This window comes from Calliphora vicina, chromosome 2, assembly GCF_958450345.1.
Source record: "Calliphora vicina chromosome 2, idCalVici1.1, whole genome shotgun sequence".
NCBI lineage: Eukaryota > Metazoa > Arthropoda > Insecta > Diptera > Calliphoridae > Calliphora > Calliphora vicina.
The window spans coordinates 94,576,188-94,598,599 of NC_088781.1; the positions used below are offsets into that span (position 1 = coordinate 94,576,188).

The window sequence follows — 22,412 nt, forward strand, 5'->3', positions numbered from 1 at the left end:
TATTGAATGCGAATTTAAAAGTGATAATCAATGGTACTATTTCCTTATTGCAATGGTACTTTTTGAATATTTTATAATAATAAACATAAAAATTTAAAATTAGGAACACATTTTGCATTTTCTATAATAATGGACCCAGAAATATGAAATTAGACATTTACAATTAGATTCACAAAGTGAGACTTGATAGTACTATTTATTTCTTCTAATTGGGGTGGCGAAGCGCACCGGGTCAGCTAGTTTAATAACAAAATTATGTAACAAAAAAAAAATTCAAATAATTTTCAAAGTTGATAGGTGATGTATTTTATAGTGTAGGGTGTATTTTATTGTTGAACATAGGAAACATGAATATTAAGCAATTATTTAACAACAATGTAATTAAATAAATAAAGGGATATATATATATAATTTTTTTTTTTAAGTTTTAAATATTCATGTTACGATTATTTTTAAATAAATTTGGTTGATAAAATAATATGAAGTTTTGACTTACTGTTTTTTATCCATCGATGTCAGCCGGCGCCAGATGACTTGCGATTTCTTGAAGTTTTAATTAATTTTGATCAACCAATAAATTATTTTTTTAGTAGAGTTTATGTTAAGATGTTTGTTGGGTTTAAGTAATTTGTGTATATGTGTTCAAGTATGTATGTTTCTGTTAATGTGTATGTGTTTAGAATGTATGTAGGGTATCTTTTGAACAAATTTAGAAATTTAGGTGACCATACAATTTTCAAATATTAGAAATTTAAAAAAAAATTATTTAAAAATGCAAATTAAAGTTAATTGATTATATAAATATTAAAGAAATGGATTCAAAAAATGGTAAAATTAATTTGGAATTTGGAAAATTAGCTTAGTTTAATTGTTTTTTTAAAAATTTGGATTTATGAAGATGATTTAAATCAGTTGGGATTGATTGAAGAAGATGGAAACAGTTTCGAATTTTAAATCAAATTTTAATTCGGTCAAGAAAAATGTATGATGACCTGGTCACCCCAATATGTGAAATAGGAGAAATTAATCTTCATATTTCATTAAAAAAAATAGTTTTCACTGATGTTCTTTTTATTTGTTTGTCCTCTGCTGGTTCAATATATTGTTTGATGATACTTGCAGGATAATAATTTCATAAAAGATCTTCTACAGGATACTATTATCCAACCAATAATTCGATGGCAGAGCAAAATATACAACGGTAACCAAAGATCTATGCTATGTATATGCAATTCACAAATTTCTAAAAGAAAATGTACACCGTTAAATCCTATTATTAATAAGATGATAAAAACTAGCCTTACCATAAATATTCTTTTGGATAAATCCTCCAAAATTGAAATTAATTAATTTGCTTGTTTAAATTTCACAAATTAAAAAAACTAATTCCTGATTACGACCTTTTGTGACAAACTCAATTTTTCGAATGAAATTGTTGTTCAAAATTTTCAAACTATTTTCAAATAAAAATCATGGCCAATGTAGAATAAACTTTTATAAAATAAATTTTCCTACACTCAGATCAAATAGTTCGTAAAAAAAATTAAAGTTAAGGTTAAATCCATGATCGCCACCACAACTTAGTTGATGTTTATTCGAAAAGCGTCTCTGATAAACTCACTAACGACTGCAACCTCTGCCACCATTTATAACACTGCCATCTGCACTCTAGATTGCTCTTTAACTGTCAAAGTTCGAATATTCTAAATCATACGCCATCTGTGGTGTACTTTCTACAATGTTCTTTAACTGAATATTCGAATTCGAATACAGCGTTGCCAACTTACGATCAATGGTCAACTGAAAGCTTTTATTTAATAATGCTCACAGATATGTTACAGTTATCTATTACAGCAATGTTATTTGAAAGCATTATGCTACTTTTAAATCAGCCCTTAAAATCGTTATATTTGAATTCAAGTACAATTTCGTAACAATATATATATTAAGGGTACTCATTTAAACGCTTAAGTTTCCTTGTTGGATAAAGTTTCCATACACAATGCAATTCAATCCAATCATACTGTTCCAAAGTCACACAATTTTCACATGTACAAAATATTTATATGGGGCATTTCATGTCAAGTGAACCAACTTTTGAAATCGATGTCTTCCGATCGGGATGAAATTTGCACCAAGGTTAGCTCTATTGGATAGTAACTCAGACACAATTTTTCAACAACATCGGTCGAGAACTCTCTGAGTTATAGGGGGTAAAATTTTGACAATTTGGTCAAACAGGGGTTTTTTCTTATCCATGTAACTTATTACCTATTGTTCTTAGCAAAATGTGTCCCAAATAGTATAGATAGCTATTTCTTCGATCTTTCGAAAAAAAATATTTAAAAAAAAAAATAAAAAATTTTTAATATTTTTTTTCCGAAATCAAAAACTTTTTTGACTTTTTTTTAAAATACGTCCTTTTTTTTTTTTTTTTTCTTAAAATAAAGTTTAGATATTTTCCTTGAACACCTACTTGGTCGCTTAGTGGGATGCGAGTGGGATATCTATCAAAATAAATATTTTGTAACTCAAAACATAAAATTTTTGACTTTTTTTGCAAAATCAAAAACTTTGTTGACTTTTTTTTTTCAAAATGGACCCTTTTTAATCTTTTTTTTTAGGTCAAACAAAAGCTTAGATATTATCCTTGAAGACCCTTTTGGTCGCTTAGTGGGATGCGAGTGGGATATCTATCAAAATAAATATTTTTTAACTCAAGACTTACAATTTTTGACTTTTTTTTTTGCAAATACGATTTTTTTTCCAAATGGGCCCTTTTTTTAAAATTTTTTTTGTAGTCAAAAGAAAGCTTATGTCCATTCCTTTAAGATATTTTTAGTCCCTTAGTGGGATGCGAGTGGGATATCTATCAAAATAAATATTTTGTAACGCAAGACATACAATTTTTTAATTTTTTTTTGCAAAATCAAAATTTTTTTCCAATATGGGCCCTTTTTTAATTTTTTTTTTTTGCTCAAAAGAAAGCCTAGGTCCATTCCTTTAAGATATTTTTAGTCCCTTAGTGGGATGCGAGTGAGATATCTATCAAAATAAATGTTTTAACACAAAAATTGTATGTCTTGAGTTACAAAACATTTATTTTGATATAGTATATCCCACTCGCATCCCACTAAGCGATCAAAACCATCTTAAAGGAATAGGCCTAAGCTTTCTTTATAGCAAAAAAAAAATTACAAAAAGGGCCCATTTTAAAAAAAAGTCAAAAAAGTTTTTGATTTTGCCAAAAAATCAAAAATTGTATATCTTGAGTTACAAAATATTTATTTTGATAGATATCCCACTCGTATCCCACTAAGGGACCTAAAATATCTTAAAGGAATGGACCTAAGCTTTCTTTTGACTAAAAAAAATTTTTAAAAAAGGGCCCATTTTGAAAAAAAATTCGAATTTGCAAAAAAAAGTCAATAATTGAATGTCTTGAGTTACAACATTTTTATTTTAATAGATATCCTACTCACATCTTCCTAAGTGACAAAATAGGTCTTAAAGGAAAAGACCTAAGCTTTCTTTTGAGCAAAAAAAAAATTTTAAAAAAAAGTCCCATATTGGAAAAAAATTTCGATTTTGCAAAAAAAAATTAAAAAATTGTTACAAAATATTTATTTTGATAGATATCCCACTCGCATCCCACTAAGGGACTAAAAATATCTTAAAGGATTTAAGTAAAGTCCATGCAAGGGTGTTAGAAAAAATTTACTTATATTTTCACGCAATTCAGTGGTTTATATATGTATAATTTTCCTAATAATACCATTTACCTTTAACATATTTTAAAAATATAACATTTCTCCATAAATACAAAAAAAAAATTATGGGGATATCATAAACCGTTAAGAAGATATGCCCAAATCTATAAGTCTCTAAAAATTATTTTATTTTTGATTTTCCATGGAGAAAAAAAAATGAAGCCCCACTTTCCCCCAAGCTGTTTGTTTAATAAAATGAAAGTTGGGAGTGTCTTGTTGCGATTAAAAGAAAAAATAGTTTTCGGAACAGGATGAAAACTTAAAATTTTTTGTCGAATAATAAACGAAATATCCAAAAAATTCTAATCTATGTATGGGTTTCGTGGGCGATTTTATTGAAACACGGCATGCGTTCTTCTTTTGTTTCAAAACATATATGTACCAAATTTCTGGGCGTTGTCGATTTTGATAAAATTTATTTTCTTTTCTTTTTTTCAAAAAGTAAATTTTTCAAACACTCAATTTTAAAAATCAAATGATGCAGTTTTGTACACTTATAGTTTTAAGAAAAATTTTTTTTATTTTTAAAAAATTTAAGTAAAGTCCATGCAAGGGTGTTAGAAAAAATTTACTTATATTTTCACGCAATTCAGTGGTTTATATATGTATAATTTTCCTAATAATACCATTTACCTTTAACATATTTTAAAAATATAACATTTCTCCATAAATACAAAAAAAAAATTATGGGGATATCATAAACCGTTAAGAAGATATGCCCAAATCTATAAGTCTCTAAAAATTATTTTATTTTTGATTTTCCATGGAGAAAAAAAAGTAGCCCCACTTTCCCCCAAGCTGTTTGTTTAATAAAATGAAAGTTGGGAGTGTCTTGTTTCGATTAAAAGAAAAAATAGTTTTCGGAAGTTTTCGGAACAGGATGAAAACTTAAAATTTTTTGTCGAATAATAAATGAAATATCAAAAAAATTCTAAATTATGTATGGGTTCGTGGGCGATTTTATTGAAACTCGGCATGCGTTCTTCTTTTGTTTCAAAAAATATATGTACCAAATTTCTGGGCGTTGTCGATTTTGATTAAATTTATTTTTTTTTTCTTAATTTAGTCCATATAATTCTCGGTGCCAAATTTCAATGCTCTACGACCATTCCTTATAATTTTTATACAAAAATGTATTGCATTTGGATTGCATGGGCGGTATGCGGTGGGCATGGCCGATTTTATTGAAACTCGGCATACGTTTTGTTTCAGAAAATATATGTACCAAATTTCTAGACTTTTACTTAATAGGAACTTTACTTATGCGAAAAAAATCCATTTGGACTGTATGGGCAGTGGGCGTTGGCCGTGGTCGATTTTGTTAAAATTTTATTTTTTTCTTAGTTTGGTCCATATAATTCTCTGTGCCAAATTTCAGCGCTCTACGACCACTCCTTATAATTTTTGCCAAAAAATGTATGAAGCCATCCCTCTGCGGACTATCGGAAATAAATACCAAATTAAAAGCTATGTAAATCTGACATCTAGCTCAATAAATTAGAATTAAAACAAAAAAAAAATATTTTTAAAAATATGAGAGATACCTTATCAGATGTCGCATAATCCCAAACATCAATATATACAATTGTATCAAATTTTACTTTGCCGCACTTAAACAGCGTATTTTAACTATTTTCTCAACCATTTTACTAAATGGCAATAAATTAAAGTAAAGTACTGCATAAATAATGGAATTTATTTAGTATTTCTATTCCTTACAGCTGAAGTATAGGGAAATATTATATTACTACATTAGAATGCTCAAAAATTATAAAAAAAAAAATTCAAACTACGTACAAACAATTCTAGTGTCTTTTATGAACTTTTTCCGTCAGTCTCAAATTACTTATGACCATTAATGATACATCAACATATCAGACATGGTCCCGATTAGGTTGCTATAGAATATCAAAGAGGTATGTTGGTTAAAAAAATATTTGAAATATGTTTAAATTCTGGAGGAACATAAAAAATATACAGTGATCCTCAAAAGTGAGTATTAGAGTGACAGCCGATTTTTTTTTCTTAGATTTCAAAGAGTGCCGGGTGGAATATTGTGACACTAGGCCTAAATGTTAAGTGCTGAAAATTTGAGCCAAATCGGGCAACGATTTCTGGACGCGCATCGAGGTCAAAGTTCAGATATATGCAAAATTATACTATTTATATGGAATAAATAGGTGAAACTCGTTAAATTTCTGCATTGTTTTCTAGATATGTATAGATTTATTTATATTAATGAATATTACATTAAAAATTTTTTTTTGGAAGTTAACCCTGCATCTCCTTTGGGTCAAAATGACCCAAAAACTGTATTATCGCCAAAATTTGGGAAAAATGCAAATTTTTCAGATATTTTAAAAATTTTGCTACTAAATAAATACTTTTGCAATTGAATGCAAAATAATCGGCCCAAAAATATATAACATTTCGCTATCTTTTCTTTAGAAATTCCAAATATTGAAAAATTTGACCTTTGACCTTCACGATTTAAGGTTATCGTTTTCCGATTTTAGTAAAACTTTCAGACCATATTTAAAATTACAGGGACTAAAATATTATGAATAGGTTTTAATTAAAATTTATAACATTAAGGAAATTGGGCTCATTCGCCTAAATATGGACAAAAAAAATAGTTTTTCTTGAAAATCGCAAAATTTAAATCGCAGGTACGGAAAAACTGGAAGAGGTATTGACATAATTTTTTCATATTTTTATTCCCTATTTTGATCTCAATAAATCCCAATGTGATGATCAAAAAATTCTGAAATTTGTTTAACAAAATTTTTAAAAATTTGAAAATGGAGATTTGAAACAGCCGTTAAAAAAAATAATTTTTTTTGGCCATACCTGCGAATGGGTTAACGGTATCCTACGAAGACAAAAACTCATACAGAAGTAAATACGGACATATTTTAAATAAAAATTAGCTTTTATTTTAATTTTTCTCGAAATATGTTAATTTTTTTTCCTAAATTTTTTGTTCAAGTGGCCTGAAACACGTTAATGGTCTGGCGAATTTGTAATAACTTTAACATTTTTTAACCAAATTTTGTCATTTATATCTCATTACAACGATAATTACGTACACATTTCGATTATTTTGCATTCAATTGCAAAAGTATTTATTTAGTAGCAAAATTTTTAAAATATCTGAAAAATTTGCATTTTTTGGGTCATTTTGACCCAAAGGAGATGCAGGGTTAACTTCCAAAAAAAAATTTTTAATGTAATATTCATTAATATAAATAAATCTATACATTTCTAGAAAACAATGCAGAAATTTAACGAGTTTCACCTATTTATTCCATATAAATAGTATAATTTTGCATATATCTGAACTTTGACCTCGATGCGCGTCCAGAAATCGTTGACCGATTTGGCTCAAATTTTCAGCACTTAACTTTTAGGCATAGTGTCACAATATTCCACCCGGCACTCTTCAAAATTTTAACAAAAAATGTTTTCCATACAACTGATTGTCACTCTAGTGAGTATACACCAAAAATTATTTGATTTTTTTTTAAGATAATGAAAATTCTAAAATTTATCCATCGATTAAAATTTTAAATTTTCGGTTTGTTGGATATTGGGTTGAATAATAGATTCGGTTGTAAAAAAAAAGATTTAAGTCGGACTATAATGATTTTCATGATCTTAAAAAAATCAAAAAATTCGCTAGTGTTTACTTTTGAGGCTGTGTGTACTTTTTCACAAAAAATTTGTCTTCCAAAAAAATAATAGAATAGGAAAAATTAAGGAAATTGTTTTGAGTTCTAACTTTATTTAATAGTTTTACTAAGGGCTGGGTTAGCCGACCGTAATGTATCCTTAATGGAACGTAACAACAGATTGCTTTTGTTGTGTGTAAAGTAGTAAGAGCAGTTATATTGATACAATGTAAGGTAACTGTAACGTCTGAACCTGTTAAAAACGAATTTCCTTACGATTTTATGTGACATCTGTTAACAGTGTTGATTTTTAAAAGCAATTGGATGCATGACTTCTCCATATTGTATATTATATAGACAATCTGCTTTGTCGGCTGTGTCGAATCTTATATACGCACTACCAATATATGACTGACACCGATTTTTGTACATTTTATATAAAAGTTTTTATTTTTATCAATTTTTCAATACCCAATTTGTTATGGTTACCATTATTATATAGACATTTATGTTTCATAGAGCCATGTTCCGAGAAGAAATTTGTATGGGTGATAGAAGATATCATTAGCTTTTTCAACAAAACGGGTAAAAGTAGTACCATCAGTTAACCTTTATATCTCCGAAAATACAATTTTTAATTCATCGGACCCGGAACAATAATGAGTAGAAATCGTTTTGGTACTTTTTTAAAATTCCAATTTTCAAGGTGGGAAAAATGTATCCCACCTTTAAAATTGGTATTTTTTATTAAAATTTGAATAAAAGGACCAAGAAATATTATTTTGTAATTGCACTTTTTACTGATAATTATCTAATATGAAAATTATTTCCACATGGGGGAAAAAAGGACCCAAAAAGGGGGTAAAACTGGACATTTGATATTATTTATTCAAATTAAAAATTGAAAAAAGATAAAATATCATTCCAACAACACAAAAAAGAACCCACAAGATGCTATTCGGAAATAGACTTGCCAACCGTCTAGTTTTCGTAGGGACAGTTTTAGAGTCGAATATACCGTGTTTAGGCGATACTCTGAACGGGACGCCATTTGTCCCGTTTTGAAAAAAACATAACTTTTTCATTAATTACCACAAAAAATATAAAATAGGTAATAAGTTACATGGATGAGAAATAACACATGCTTGGCCAAAATGTCAAATTTTGACTTCCTATAACTCAGAGAGTTTTTCACCGATCTTGTTGAAAAATTGTGTCTGAATTACTATCTAATAGGTCTAACCTTGGTGCGGAAGGCATCGATTTTAAAAATTGGTTCACTTGACATGAAATCCCCCATATATATTAAAATACAAGGCCTGACTCATTCACTGACTCATCAGTAGTATTAGCATTTACTTCTGAGTTCCAAAAACACTCATTCAATAAACCCATCAAGGCGAATTCATACAAAGTGGTGTCAGTTCTACAAAAACAACGATTGGTCTTAAAATATGTCAAAAAACCAAAATGAAAAATTAAATAAATAAGTATTTAAACTTAATAGAGTGTAGATAATTGAATAGTTAGGGCTTTACTTATTTATGTAAACAATAAATATTTTGTTAATAAGCTTAGAATATGTAGATATTTAAATACAAAAACAAGCTTTGACAGTTGTTAGAACAAAAAAGCGAAAAAAAAAAATTATCAGCTGTTTGACTGACTCCACCTTGTATAAATTCGCCTTGAAACCCATCAGTAATGGCGTTCCGACGAATATTTTTTATATATGTAGTTTGACATTATCGCGTGCTAGGTCTGTAATCACCTGTGCTCACGATGGCACCGTATTATATGCACCTTGATTCATGAGAAATAAATGGCACGATAACCGCTCTATCATGCTTGTACCTTTAGTTAAAGCTGAATTGTTGGTCCATTGAAATGGACTGAGTTTGTTGAATTTAGTACTTCAAATAATAATAAATGCGATTAAAAATATAAATTTTAAATTAAGGACTGAAATAATTAAAATTTATTAAATACTAGCATAACCGCTTCGTTACCCCTACGCACAGTGGGAGAAAACCCTAATTTAGTGGAACTAAATTCGTATCTTCTAAACGCTTGGTCAAATTAATTTCATTTATATGGAAATATTGCAGGCAAGGAGGTAAGCTAATAAAGTAATGCAAAATGGGTACTGCTACTTCAGTAGAATGAGCGGGAGAGACTGCTAAACTACACTACCTCGGAAGAAATTCTATACTATTTTCAATTGTAAGAAATTATTTTAATATATCTTTCAAAAAATTTAAATTATATAAGTAATTTTATTTATACCAAGTAACTATTTAAATCTATAGATTTTGGACATTTACCCTATTGCCGGCATAGGTCGAAATATTCATATAAAATTAAACTTTTTTTAGTTTTATTAATAAGTTTATTTTTAAAAACGAATAACAATTATTAGTTATGAAATGATTTTATTTCATTATTATAAATAATTTAGTTATAATTAAACAATGAAATAAAGAGTAATTAAGCTAACTAACACTTGTTAGAATTTTGTGAATTTTTATTATGAGATTTTTAAAATTTATTTAAATTAGTCGACTTCAGAGTCTGATGAATCACTAGGAAGTAATGGATCCAAAAAAAGTTGCCTAACATCTTTCGATAACGGTTCCACTTTTTTATAGCTTGCAGATGAAACTAGAGATGCTAATCGGGACTGATTTTTGAAAATCCCGGGGTTCGGGATTTGGTAAAGAATCCCGAAATCCCGACCCGGGGTTTCGGGAAATCTAAAATCCCGAAAATTATAAGAAAGAAACGTACATAATTATGTCTTTACAATTGAAAGAAAATTTTTTATTTAGCAATTAATTTTTATTAGACACCAAAAAGCTTGAAATACTTGCATTATATAAGAACAAATAACAATAACGATAGGTCTAAAATCAAACCCTATTTTGCAGTATTTTTTTATCGGATAAAAGGCGAAATACGAAAATGTTATATTTTTAATCTAAATAAAGCACTACAATATTTAAAAGGACTTATAATTTTAAGGCAAATTTGGTATATGGGCATTTTTTTTTAGCAACTTGTAAGTAGTTAGAATTACATAAATTTCATTTTTATATAATGTAATTACCAGGGCAACCAAAAATATGCTCTAAAAAAAGTGTTTTATGCGCATAAAATATGCACTTAAAAACGAAAAATATGCTCTTAAAATATAAAAAATATGCACTTAAAAATAGTTGGTTATTGTTTGATTTCAATGTTTTATTAATTAGTAATTAGTTGCATAATATTGTAGGGAGAGGATATCAAGAATTTCTCGAAATGTTTCTATTCTACATAAAGCTTTAAAATCTTCTTTTTTATCATTTGAATTATGTTTCGAAATCACTATAGAGAGTGTTTCTAATTGTTTTGTAAAAAATTGCAGTGGATTTTGGAGCATTCATTATCAGGGCAACCAAAAATATGCAATATCATATTTTTTGCTGTGCATTGTATAAACATATGAGTTAGTTATTTATCCGTTTCAGACAATTATAAGAATTTTGGCATCGATTTGTTAGTGCATATTTTTGCATATTTAGCTCTTTACTGCATATTTTTGCATATATTGCGTTTTATAGCATATTTTTGCATATTTAACTCATAACTGCATATTTTTGTGGCATATTTTCTTTATTTTCATTATTTTGTTTTCTAAATATAATTTTATTGCTTGTATTGTAATTTTTCATTTCTATATTTTACAATTTTGTTAAGGTCCAATGATAATTTGCCTAAGCTACTTAAAGAAAAAATTAGAGTACCCATAATCGACTTAACTTCATTCAATTTTCATTGTCTTAAGGGATCTTAGTTTCAATATATTTGAATTAAATTAAAAATATTCATACACAAATATCAAAATTTAACAAATAGTAAAAAATACATAAAAAATTAAAAGAAAATGGGCAACTTCTTAACAAAATGTTGGATACATTTAAAAAAAAACTTAAGGTGGCTTGAGACAGTTATGGTTGGGCATTAACAGTTTACCACTAATGCAGAATTAAACAACTTTTCAGCAAATGTTCAGAATATTAAGATCCATCGAAAATATCACGTTCAAAGCACGTTGATAGATTTACACAAATTGTAACAAAGATATTAGGAAATCATTAAAAAACAATCAATTGATGAGAAAGGAAAAAACATAGAAAATGTCACGGTATTTTGAGTTCCAGTAATAAAAATGCAAAAAAGGTTTTTTATTTTTCCGCAGTTTTAAAGAAAACAAATCATTTCACTATTGTAAGGCTTTTTTAAATTTTGGAAATCAAATTTAGATGGTAATCTTCATATATGATGAATGCTCCAAAATCCAATGCAATTTTTTACCAAACAATTACAAACGCTCTCTATAGTGATTTCGAAACATAATTCAAATGATAATAAAGTAGATTTTAAAGAACTTCTTGATATACTCTCCCTACAATATTATGCAACTAATTACTAAACAAACTTTTATTTACTTCTTATATTATTTTTAATAAAACATTGAAATCAAACAATAACCAACTATTTTTAAGTGCATTTACCAACTATTTTAAGAGCATATTTTTCGTTTTTAAGTGCATATTTTATGCGCATAAAACACTTTTTTTAGAGCATATTTTTGGTTGCCCTGTTCATTATATATGAAGATTAACATCTGAATTTGACTTCCAAAATTAAAACAGAATTATCAAAAAGCCTTACAATAGTGAAATGATTTGTTTTCTTTAAAACTGCGGAAAAATAAAAAAACCTTTTTTGCATTTTTATTACTGGAACTCAAAATACTGTGACATTTCTTATGTTTCTTCCTTTCTCATCAATTGATTGTTTTTTAATGATTTCCTAATATCTTTGTTACAATTTGTGTAAAAATCTATCAACGTGCTTTGAACGTGATATTTTCGATGGATCTTAATATTCTGAACATTTGCTGAAAAGTTGTTTAATTTTGTATTAGTGGTAAACTGTTAATGCCCAACCATAACTGTCTCAAGCAACCTTAAGTTTTTTTTTAAATGTATCCAACATTTTGTTAAGAAGTTGCCCATTTTCTTTTCTTTTATTTTTTTATGTATTTTTTACTATTTGTTAAATTTTGATATTTGTGTGTGAATATTTTTAATTTAATTCAAATATGTATATGGAAACTAAGATCCCTTAAGTCAATGAAATTTTAATGAAGATAAGTCGATTAGGCAAATTATGATTGGAACTTAACAAAATTGTAAAATATAGAAATGAAAAATTACAATACAAGCAATAAAATTATATTTAGAAAACAAAATAATGGAAATAAGGAAAATATGCAACAAAAATATGCAGTTATGAGTTAAATATGCAAAAATATGCTATAAAACGCAAAATATGCAAAAATATGCAGTAAAGAGCAAAATATGCAAAAATATGCAAAAATATGCACTAACAAATCGATGCCAAAATTCTTAAAATTGTCTGAAACGGATAAATAACTAACTCATATGTTTATACGACGCACAGCTAAAAATATGATATTGCATATTTTTGGTTGCCCTGGTAATTACCAATAACACTTCTTATATACAATCTTAAAAAAATAAGGAACAAATTTAGTACGAGATTTTACATCGTCCCAACGAAAATAATTTCTTAAAAAAATTATATAAATTCACCTCGCATTTTTTCGCAGCTAAATTTTTTACTATATATAGTCTGTAATATGGCCTTGAATTGGTAAAAAAAAATTAGGACTGCATCTCACAGCATTAGTAACTGGCAACCTTCCGAAAATTCAAAAAGTAAAAAAAAACAAAATTCTATAAGAATATGGGCATTGGTTATCACAAATAGCGGAAAATATATTTTTATTTTTCTGATTTACCAAGCCTCATATTCCATCTACATAAAAAAAGTAAAAATACTACTTAAAGAAAACCTTGTACTATCCAGCTTAATAACAACTTTGAAACCAATTCTTCATAAAAAAAATTTCTGAAATATTTTTTACATTTAAATAGTTGTCAATACCAAACCACTGAAGTTATTAATAAATGTTAAATATTTTTACTTTTTGAACTTTTTAAACTTAGTATGAAAAGTAAGGGTGATATTAGGGCAAAATTTTAAGTCTTCCACAATTATAGTTCTCCATATATTCGAAAATAACTATTTACTCTCTATGGAAGGTGCCACACCCCCTATTCCGATCAGTCCCATTTTTGGTTAGACTTCATACACAGATAAGAAGTGATAGTTCTCCAGATTTTACACAATTAAAATTAATGTGTTATTGTTGATTTTAATAAATAAAATTTTTCTATACTCTTTTTTGTTTTGTGTTTTTTATTTTGCACTCACACAGTGTTGTATTTCAAAATACAACACTGTTGAACACACGAAAATAGAACATGCTCTAATTGCCAAAAATGTCACAAGTAATTAGGGTTGCCAGACGGGCTTGATTTGGCTTGATTCTCAAGCTTTTTCAATGCGTGTCAAAAATCAAGAAAAAATTTCATTTGTCAAGCTAAAAAGGAATTTTAGAGATTTTTCCATCAAATTAATTTGCCACGTCAAAAACATTTGTTTATTTTTCAAAAATATACTATATAACTTTTGATAATTAAAAATATGTTTCTATTGAAAATGCAAATATTTTATGTAGAGTTCGCTTTTCAAAAAGTATAAATTCTTTATACAAAATTGTGATGAAAATTGTAGAAATTTTCAGCAGTATTTACTGACACCAGATGCTACGAATTTGATTAAATTTGTCACTAACCCCCATTTTCTAAATCTCTGGTTGTTTTTTATCGTGACGATAAACTGAGTTCTCATACATAAACAAGTAAGAAAGTATGGTCGGTCAAGCCTGAGCATATAATACCCTACACCAAGTAAATGAGTAAAAATATTTTTCTTTTAAAATATCAATAATTTATATTTTTGAGTGATTTTTCGAAGGGGCCTTATATGGGAGCTATGATCAATTATGGACCAATCACCATAAAATTATGTCGTGTGATTTATGTCTATATGAAAGTTATTTATGTTGAATTTTGTGTGTACACCAAAATTTTTAAGTGATTTATGCACGTTAAAGTGATTTTCGGAAGCGGGTCTATATGGGAGCTATGACTAATTATGGACCGATCGTAACAAAATTTGGTGACAAGAATTTTGCATATATAAAACTTATTTGGAGCGAAATTTGTGTAGATACATAGATAAATTAAACATTTATGACCGATAAAGTCCAATTTCAAGGGGACATTTGTTTGGGGGCTGGGTGAAATAATGGACCGATTTCAGCCAGTTTCAATAGGCTTGGTCCTTGGGCCGAAAAAGTAATATGTACCAAATTTGATCGAAATATCTTCAAATTGCGACCTGTACTCTGCGCACAATGTTTACATGGACAGCCAGCCAGCCAACCAGACGGACGGACGGACATCGTTTAATCGACTCAGAAAGTGATTCTAAGTCGATCGGTATACTTTAAGGTGGGTGTTAGACTTTTTCTCCATATATTCGAAAATAACTATTTACTCTCTATGGAAGGTGCCACACCCCCTATTCCGATCAGTCCCATTTTTGGTTAGACTTCATACACAGATAAGAAGTGATAGTTCTCCAGATTTTACACAATTAAAATTAATGTGTTATTGTTGATTTTAATAAATAAAATTTTTCTATACTCTTTTTTGTTTTGTGTTTTTTATTTTGCACTCACACAGTCTTGTATTTCAAAATAAAACACTGTTGAACACACGAAAATAGAACATGCTCTAATTGCCAAAAATGTCACAAGTAATTAGGGTTGCCAGGCGGGCTTGATTTTGGGCGTTACAAACATCTGCACAAACGCATAATACCCTCCCCACTATGGTGGTGTAGGGTATAAAAATGTTAATTGGAGGTTTATCGTTTTAAAAATGCACTGTGCTTTAATTTCAATGTTATGCAATGTACTTTAATTTTTTGTTTTTTCTTTAAGTTTTTATTAATATTAGTTTAGTAATGAAGTCTGAATTAAATGTAATTTTATTACTTGTTTTTGATAATAAAAAATTATTTATGTATTAACATTATACCTATTAACATAGTATTTTTAACTATTTTATTTGAAATACCCTTTATATATCCTCAAACACTGTAAAATATTCAAAAACGTACCAAATTTGTTCAAATGAAAAATAAATATAATTTTTGTTTTGTTAATTTAACTTAATTTTAAATTATCAAGAAAAATCAAGTATTTTTTCTTTAACGTCAAGAAAAATCAAGCTTTTTCTTCTGAATGTCAAGCTTTTTACCAATTTTGATCTGGCAAGCCTAACTATAGAGGAGGTGTTATTGTGTTTAAATTTTGAATTTGGACTTTAAACACTGAGGTGGACGGTATCTTGGGTATATGAACAATTAAAAATTATGCCAAATTTTGGTTCTCGATCCTATTTGAAATATTTTTATATATGTAGAATATACAAGAAGAGAGCTACAAAAAACATTGCTATCTATTTATAGTTTACGATATGTTTTCAAATATTCAAAATATATTTTAATTAACAACAAATTTATTACCCTCTTATTCATAATCAATTTTTAATTTTATAAAACTGAATTTCCATACAAAATTTGTTTTATAAACCTGTAATAAATTTAAAAATTGATTATGAATAAGTCCTTTAGCAGTCGCAAATTTAATTAAAATGTTTATATTTAAATTAAATTTATGTTTTAATATACATTCATATATCTTCAATGAAACCTTTATAAAATGATTAGTTACACAGTTTTGAGAATTTACTTAAAAGTATAACAACAATTAACAACTAAATAATTAAACAAGTCTTATATACTCTTCACCAAATTATACTGTTACGTTTTAACCTTTTTAAAACGCTGGTTTATTTCCTTTAAATAAACCGGATACTTTTGATTGCAAATAAAAGCCGTTTAGTAGTTTGAAAATTGTAACAACTCTTTATTTATTCAAATGTACAACAACAACAGAATTAAATAGTCACTCAATGTTTTTTTATACACGTTTGTAAATTCGCAGAAATACAGACACAATTTATAATGTACACGAATTTACTTGAAAAACACAGCACACTTTAAGGCACCCAGTTGATGTTTATTCGAAAAGCGTCTCTGATAAACTCACTCACGACTGCAACCTCTGCCACTATTTATAACACTGCATAACCATCTAGAAAGCTCTATTTCTCCAATGTTCTTTAACTGAATATTCAAATTCGAATACAGCGTTGCCAACTTACGATCAATGGTCAACTGAAAGCTTTTATTTAATAATGCCCACAGATATGTTACAGTTTGCTATTACAGCACTGTTATTTGAAAGCATTATGTTGCTTTTAAATCAGCCCTTAAAATCGTTATATTTGAATTCAAGTACAATTTCGTAACAATACTTTAAAATTAGTCAATTGTTTTGTAGATTGTTCGGTAGGGAATCTGATCAGAATATTTCTGATGAAAATTTAATGATGGACTTTGTTTTCGAATGTTTTTTTAACATTATCAATACTTAAATTGTTAACTTTTTTTTTACAATAAATAAATTAAATTATTCGATTAATTTTAAACGTATGATGTGAATTATTCGAACAAGTTAAAATATCTTATTCGAACAAGAGAAAAATCGAATAATTTGAATACCCTAGTAAGTATAGATATTAATTTATTAAAATAAAAGTTTAGATTACCTGCATTAGTAACAGGTTGGTCAATGTTCTGACACCTGATTTTATTTTCCACCAGCTTCTGATTACTGACCAGAAGCTGCGTGAACTTTACTTTTTTAAAAAAGGTTAAATAACTTTTTTAAAAAAGGTTCAAAATTGGGATAATTTCCGCATTTAATGGGCCACAAGTAATAAGTTAATAATAGTTGAAATTAGTTTTATAGATTTTAGAATAGTATAGGATATCAGCTTATATTTAAGAAAAAAAAAAGTCCAGACAATGCCCGGCCATTTTTTTTATTTTCATTTTTGTGTAAGAACTCAGGTTGTCATTTATATAACAAGACCATTAAATGATAACAACGATGAAGATAGTAATGATGATAATGATGAAGAGGATTATAATAATGATGATGAAGATAATGATTATAATGAAGCTTATGATAATTGGGATATTTGTGATGAATTTGAGAAAGCAGAATAATACAAATATTTTAATATATTTTTTATTAAGAAGGTAAAACGAAACCAAACAAACGCCTAACAGGTTAAACATTTTTTCCATTTTTTTTAAAGCTATGTTTTTTTATGTATTTATGATTATTCATTACAAAAATTCATAATATTCTCTTTTGTGACTTTTTTGAAAAAAATTTACATTTATAAAATTTTGTGAAAAACAAAATTACAATTTAAATTAATTTTATACTAATGGGGCATTTCACGTCAAGTGAACCAACTTTTGAAATCGATGTGTTCCGATCGCGATGAAATTTGCACCAATGTTAGTTCTATTGGATAGTAATTCGGACACCATTTTTCAACAAGATCGGTCAAGAACTCTCTGAGTTATAGGAGGTCAAAATTTGACATTTTGGCCAAACAGGTGTTTTTTTTTATCCATATAACTTATTACCTATTGTTCTTAGCAAAATGTGTCCCAAATAGTTTAGATAGCTATTTATGCAATCTTTCGAAAAAAAAAATTAAAAAAATTTAATAAAATATTTTTTATTTTTTTTTTTTAAATCAAAAATATTTTTGACTTTTTTTTTCAAAATGGGCCCTTTTTATTTTTTTTTTATTTTTTTTAAGAAAGCTTAGGTCTTTTCCTAAGCGACCTATATGGTCGCTTAGTGGGATGCGAGTGGGATATCTATCAAAAAAAATATTTTGTAACTCAAGATTTAAAATTTTTGAATTTTTTTGCAAAATCAAAAACTTTGTTGACTTTTTATAAAAAAAATGGACCCATTTTTTAATTTTTTTTTTGCTCAGAAGAAAGCTTATGTGTTTTCCTTTAACACCCTTTTTGTCGCTTAGTGGGATGCGAGTGGGATATCTATAAAAAAAATGTTTTGTAACTCAAGACATACAATTTTTTACTTTTTTTTGAAAAATCAAAAACCTTTTTGACTTTTTTTTTCCAAAATGGACTCATTTTTTATTAATTTTTTTTCTCAAAAGAAAGCTTAGGTCTTTTCCTTTAAAACCTTTTTGGACGCTTAGTGGGATGCGAGTGGGATATCTATCAAAATAAATGTTTTGTAACTCAAGACATAAAATTTTTTACTTTTTTTTGAAAAATCAAAAACCTTTTTGACTTTTTTTTTCCAAAATTGACTCTTTTTTTATTAATTTTTTTTCTCAAAAGAAAGCTTAGGTCTTTTCCTTTAAAACCTTTTTGGTCGCTTAATGGGATGCGAGTGGGATATCTATCAAAATAAATGTTTTGTAACTCAAGACAAATGTTTTTAAATTGATTTTTTTCATATTTGTGTGTAAGTGTTTCTAAAACCTTAAAAATAAAAACCACAACAACTGACCGATAATAGCCACTGGAGGGGTGCAATATGAGGCCAATAATATGTTTGGCCAAAATGTCAAATTTTGACCTCCTATAACTCAGAGAGTTCTTGACCGATCTTGTTGAAAAATGGTGTCCGAATTACTATAAAATAGAACTAACATTGGTGCAAATTTCATCGCGATCGGAAGACATCGATTTCACTTGACGTGAAATGCCCCTAATATAAATACAAATAATAAATTTATTATTTAAATTTTTTAATAGTACATTAAGTATGCTTTAATTTCAAATTTTATTCATTAATTTATCGTTTTCCATTCCAAAGTTATATCATAAATTGTGAGCTAAGGTCTTTTTTTTCCAAAAAAACAATAATGCACTTAACGGGTTAAAACTATTTTTTTTACTTTTTTTTCTAAAGTACTGTGTTTTTTTGGAATTATGATTATTCATTACTAAAAAATTATAATATTCTCTTTTGTGACATTTTTGCAAAAAAATGGTATTCTTATAAAATTTTGTGTAAAACAAAAATTGGATTTTAAATAAAATGTATACTAATATATATTTATTTTTTTAATTTATTATTTGATTTTTTTAATAGAAAATTAAGTATGCTTTAATTTCCAATTTTATACATTAATTTATCGCTTTCGATTCACGAGTTGCAGCACATATTGTGAACTATGGTTTTTTTCAAAAAAACAATAATGCACTTAACGCATTAAAATGTTTTTATGTATTTATAATTATTCGTTACTAAAAAATTATAATATTTTCTTTTGTGACTTTTTTGAAAAAAAAATTGTAAATTTATACAATTTTGTGTAAAACAAAAAATGGATTTTTGTGTTTTTATGTGCTTATAATAACTCATCAATAAAAAAATATAATATTTTAAAACTACGGCTTCTATGAATTAATCGCCACATTGGGTACCATCGAACCCACTGTGCAACGTTTTAAAACAAATTTTGTATGTAAATTTTGCTTTAAAACATTGATAATAATTAGTTAATACGTTTGGACCAACATTTTTCCTTTTTAACCTCAAGTGAAGAAACAGAGTACAAAAAAAGGTTATACAAATATATTTAGACAAATTGCAAAATATTGGGTTGTGGGACTTATATGGGAGCTATTATGATTCGATTGTCATAAAATATTTTAACGTGATTTTTATGTGGCCAATTATGGACCGATATTCAGAAAATTCAGTAGTATGATTTTTGAATACAAATTACTGATCTGTGGTTCAATATATGGAAGCCTAAGTATTTGAGGGCTATTTTTGTAGAATTTTATATAAACAACGCTATTAACAAGAGTGGACCTTATATGGTAGCTAGCCGAATTATGGACCAATATTTAAAAACTCTTGTAGTACGATTCACAGTGTTCCAAATTCTCAATCTAGGCGGGAAAAAGTCTTTTGAAAAGCCGCATCGACATGAAACTTTGTACGTTTATATATTTCATCAAAATAAACAATCTGAGAAAAAAAAATTAAAAAATGTTTGGGCATGAATGTATTGTATGTGTTTGTATTAGGGATGCCAGATTCAGAATCGCAAAAAGGTTGACATTGGATTTAAAAAGCTGGACAAATCATAAAAAACTGGACATTAAAAATATGACCAAGAAAATGTTAATTTGTGTAAATATTTTTTTTAAATACTTGGAACACGACCTAGCGTGGGTATATGTCTTGTTGAGTACATTAAAATTGTGTAAACAGAAAAACATTTTTAGTGATGTTCATCAACTTAACGACCAGTAGTTTACGTCCGATTTTAATTTTTTAAGGTGTTTAGAAAGAAACTTATTACGCTTTAAAATTACAATCGGTTTTTTATTTAGTATAGAGATTGTTTAAAATAGGAAAAACTCTTTCACATAAACATACAACTTTTCTAAAATTCTCGAATTCATTCCTTTCACCTTTGGTAAACAAAATAGAACCATATCATTTGACAAATCTCTTGGTATTGTTTATAAGCTTCACGAAGGCAGCAGTAATCGATACATAGTTCATCGTTATCTATTTCATCAGATATTTCAAGATTTTGTAAATCTTCCAAGAAAATAGGACACTTTATAAATTTAAAAATGGTATTTTTTAAAAAAGAGTCATCACAAAAATCGGAACGATTTTGTAAATAGTTAACCGATGTTTTAACAAAATCTTCTAATTCAGTCTTAAAAGTTTTATGTTCATTAGGCGAATATTTTTTTCAAAATGGTGTTAACTTTGATGCCAGAAAATGTGTTACGTATTCTACATTTAAGGCTACTGCATTATGTTTTGCATAAAATATAAATATGCTTCTGATAACACTATGCAACAAATTTTGGGTCATCGCCGCCAGCCTCAACAACTCTAATGGGAAATGAAAGTTCACCATTAACTTAACAAAACTGCCAACGGGTTTTAAAAAGTTAGCTCGAATTTCATTTTTATGGCCTCTTGAAGTTGGGCCATTTTTGATAATTTTTATACTATGAGTAAAAAAACGTATAAATATATAAAAATATTTAATGGACTTTAATTGTGCGTACTTATTGTTGCCTTGAATCCAATGTCACAAAGTATACAGAGGCGTCACGAGACAGAAAATAATATAGTTCTGTATTTGTTTCATTTTTAGTAACTGCCCTTTTCATTTTGTTTTAGTCTTAATTTTCTGCCGCAATAATTCAATTTCTTTCCGATTTAGTTTAATGCAATCATTTATTTTTGTAATATTTCATTTTTAATTGCCATTGTACATGTGGAGTTTTATTTTGCAAATGTAAAAAACAACCAAGAATTTTGTTTCATTAAAATTTACACGTAAACATTTTTATAATTTTCCATTTTAAAAAATTTTGTGCCACATTTTGTTTTGTTCACATTTCTTTGTCTACCAAATTCGTGTTGTATATAGCGTTTTGCTTTAACACATCACTGATATTGTAGTACAAAATATATTGCTATCTCTTTTTATGAGAACTGCCCTAACATCTGATTTGGCGTTTTTTAAACGTCAAATTTGACACTTCTTTCTGTATATTCTGTGACAATGTGGAAAAATATATTTTTTCTTTTATTTCCTTTATGGTGGGCGGTATAGGCGTGGTCAAATATAAATAAATTCAAAATTTTGGATTTAAATACGTTGTCTTTTTTTAAAAAATTTTATCAAATGAATCTGATTCTATTGAATACTACAATTTATTTTCAGAATGTGATCTGAATATTTTGAAAAAAAAACCATTTTTTAAAATTTTTTTTTGTTTTATTAAAAAAATGTGTTTAAAAAGTTTTATTTTTCTATAACGAACTCAGTTGCCATTTTGTTCACTGGAACCAATATAAATATTTTAAAGTTTAAAATTTAAACTATATGGTTCGAAGTCTTTTTGATGTTGATGGAAGCTGTAAATTCTGAGTATAGTCAAGCTCTTCTTTCGAGGCCGA

General features: G+C 27.5%; 1 protein-coding gene across 1 annotated transcript in view; it reads left to right on the forward strand.

Moving 5' to 3' along the window:
- The window catches only part of LOC135950723 (uncharacterized), a 37,473-nt gene extending 19,847 nt beyond the window's left edge, over positions 1–17,626 (forward strand). Inside the window, exon 2 of the mRNA XM_065500257.1 lies at positions 17,468–17,626. Coding sequence (XP_065356329.1) covers positions 17,468–17,626 — 159 coding nt within the window. The remainder of the gene's footprint in view (positions 1–17,467) is intronic.
- The last annotated feature ends 4,786 nt before the right edge of the window (positions 17,627–22,412 follow it).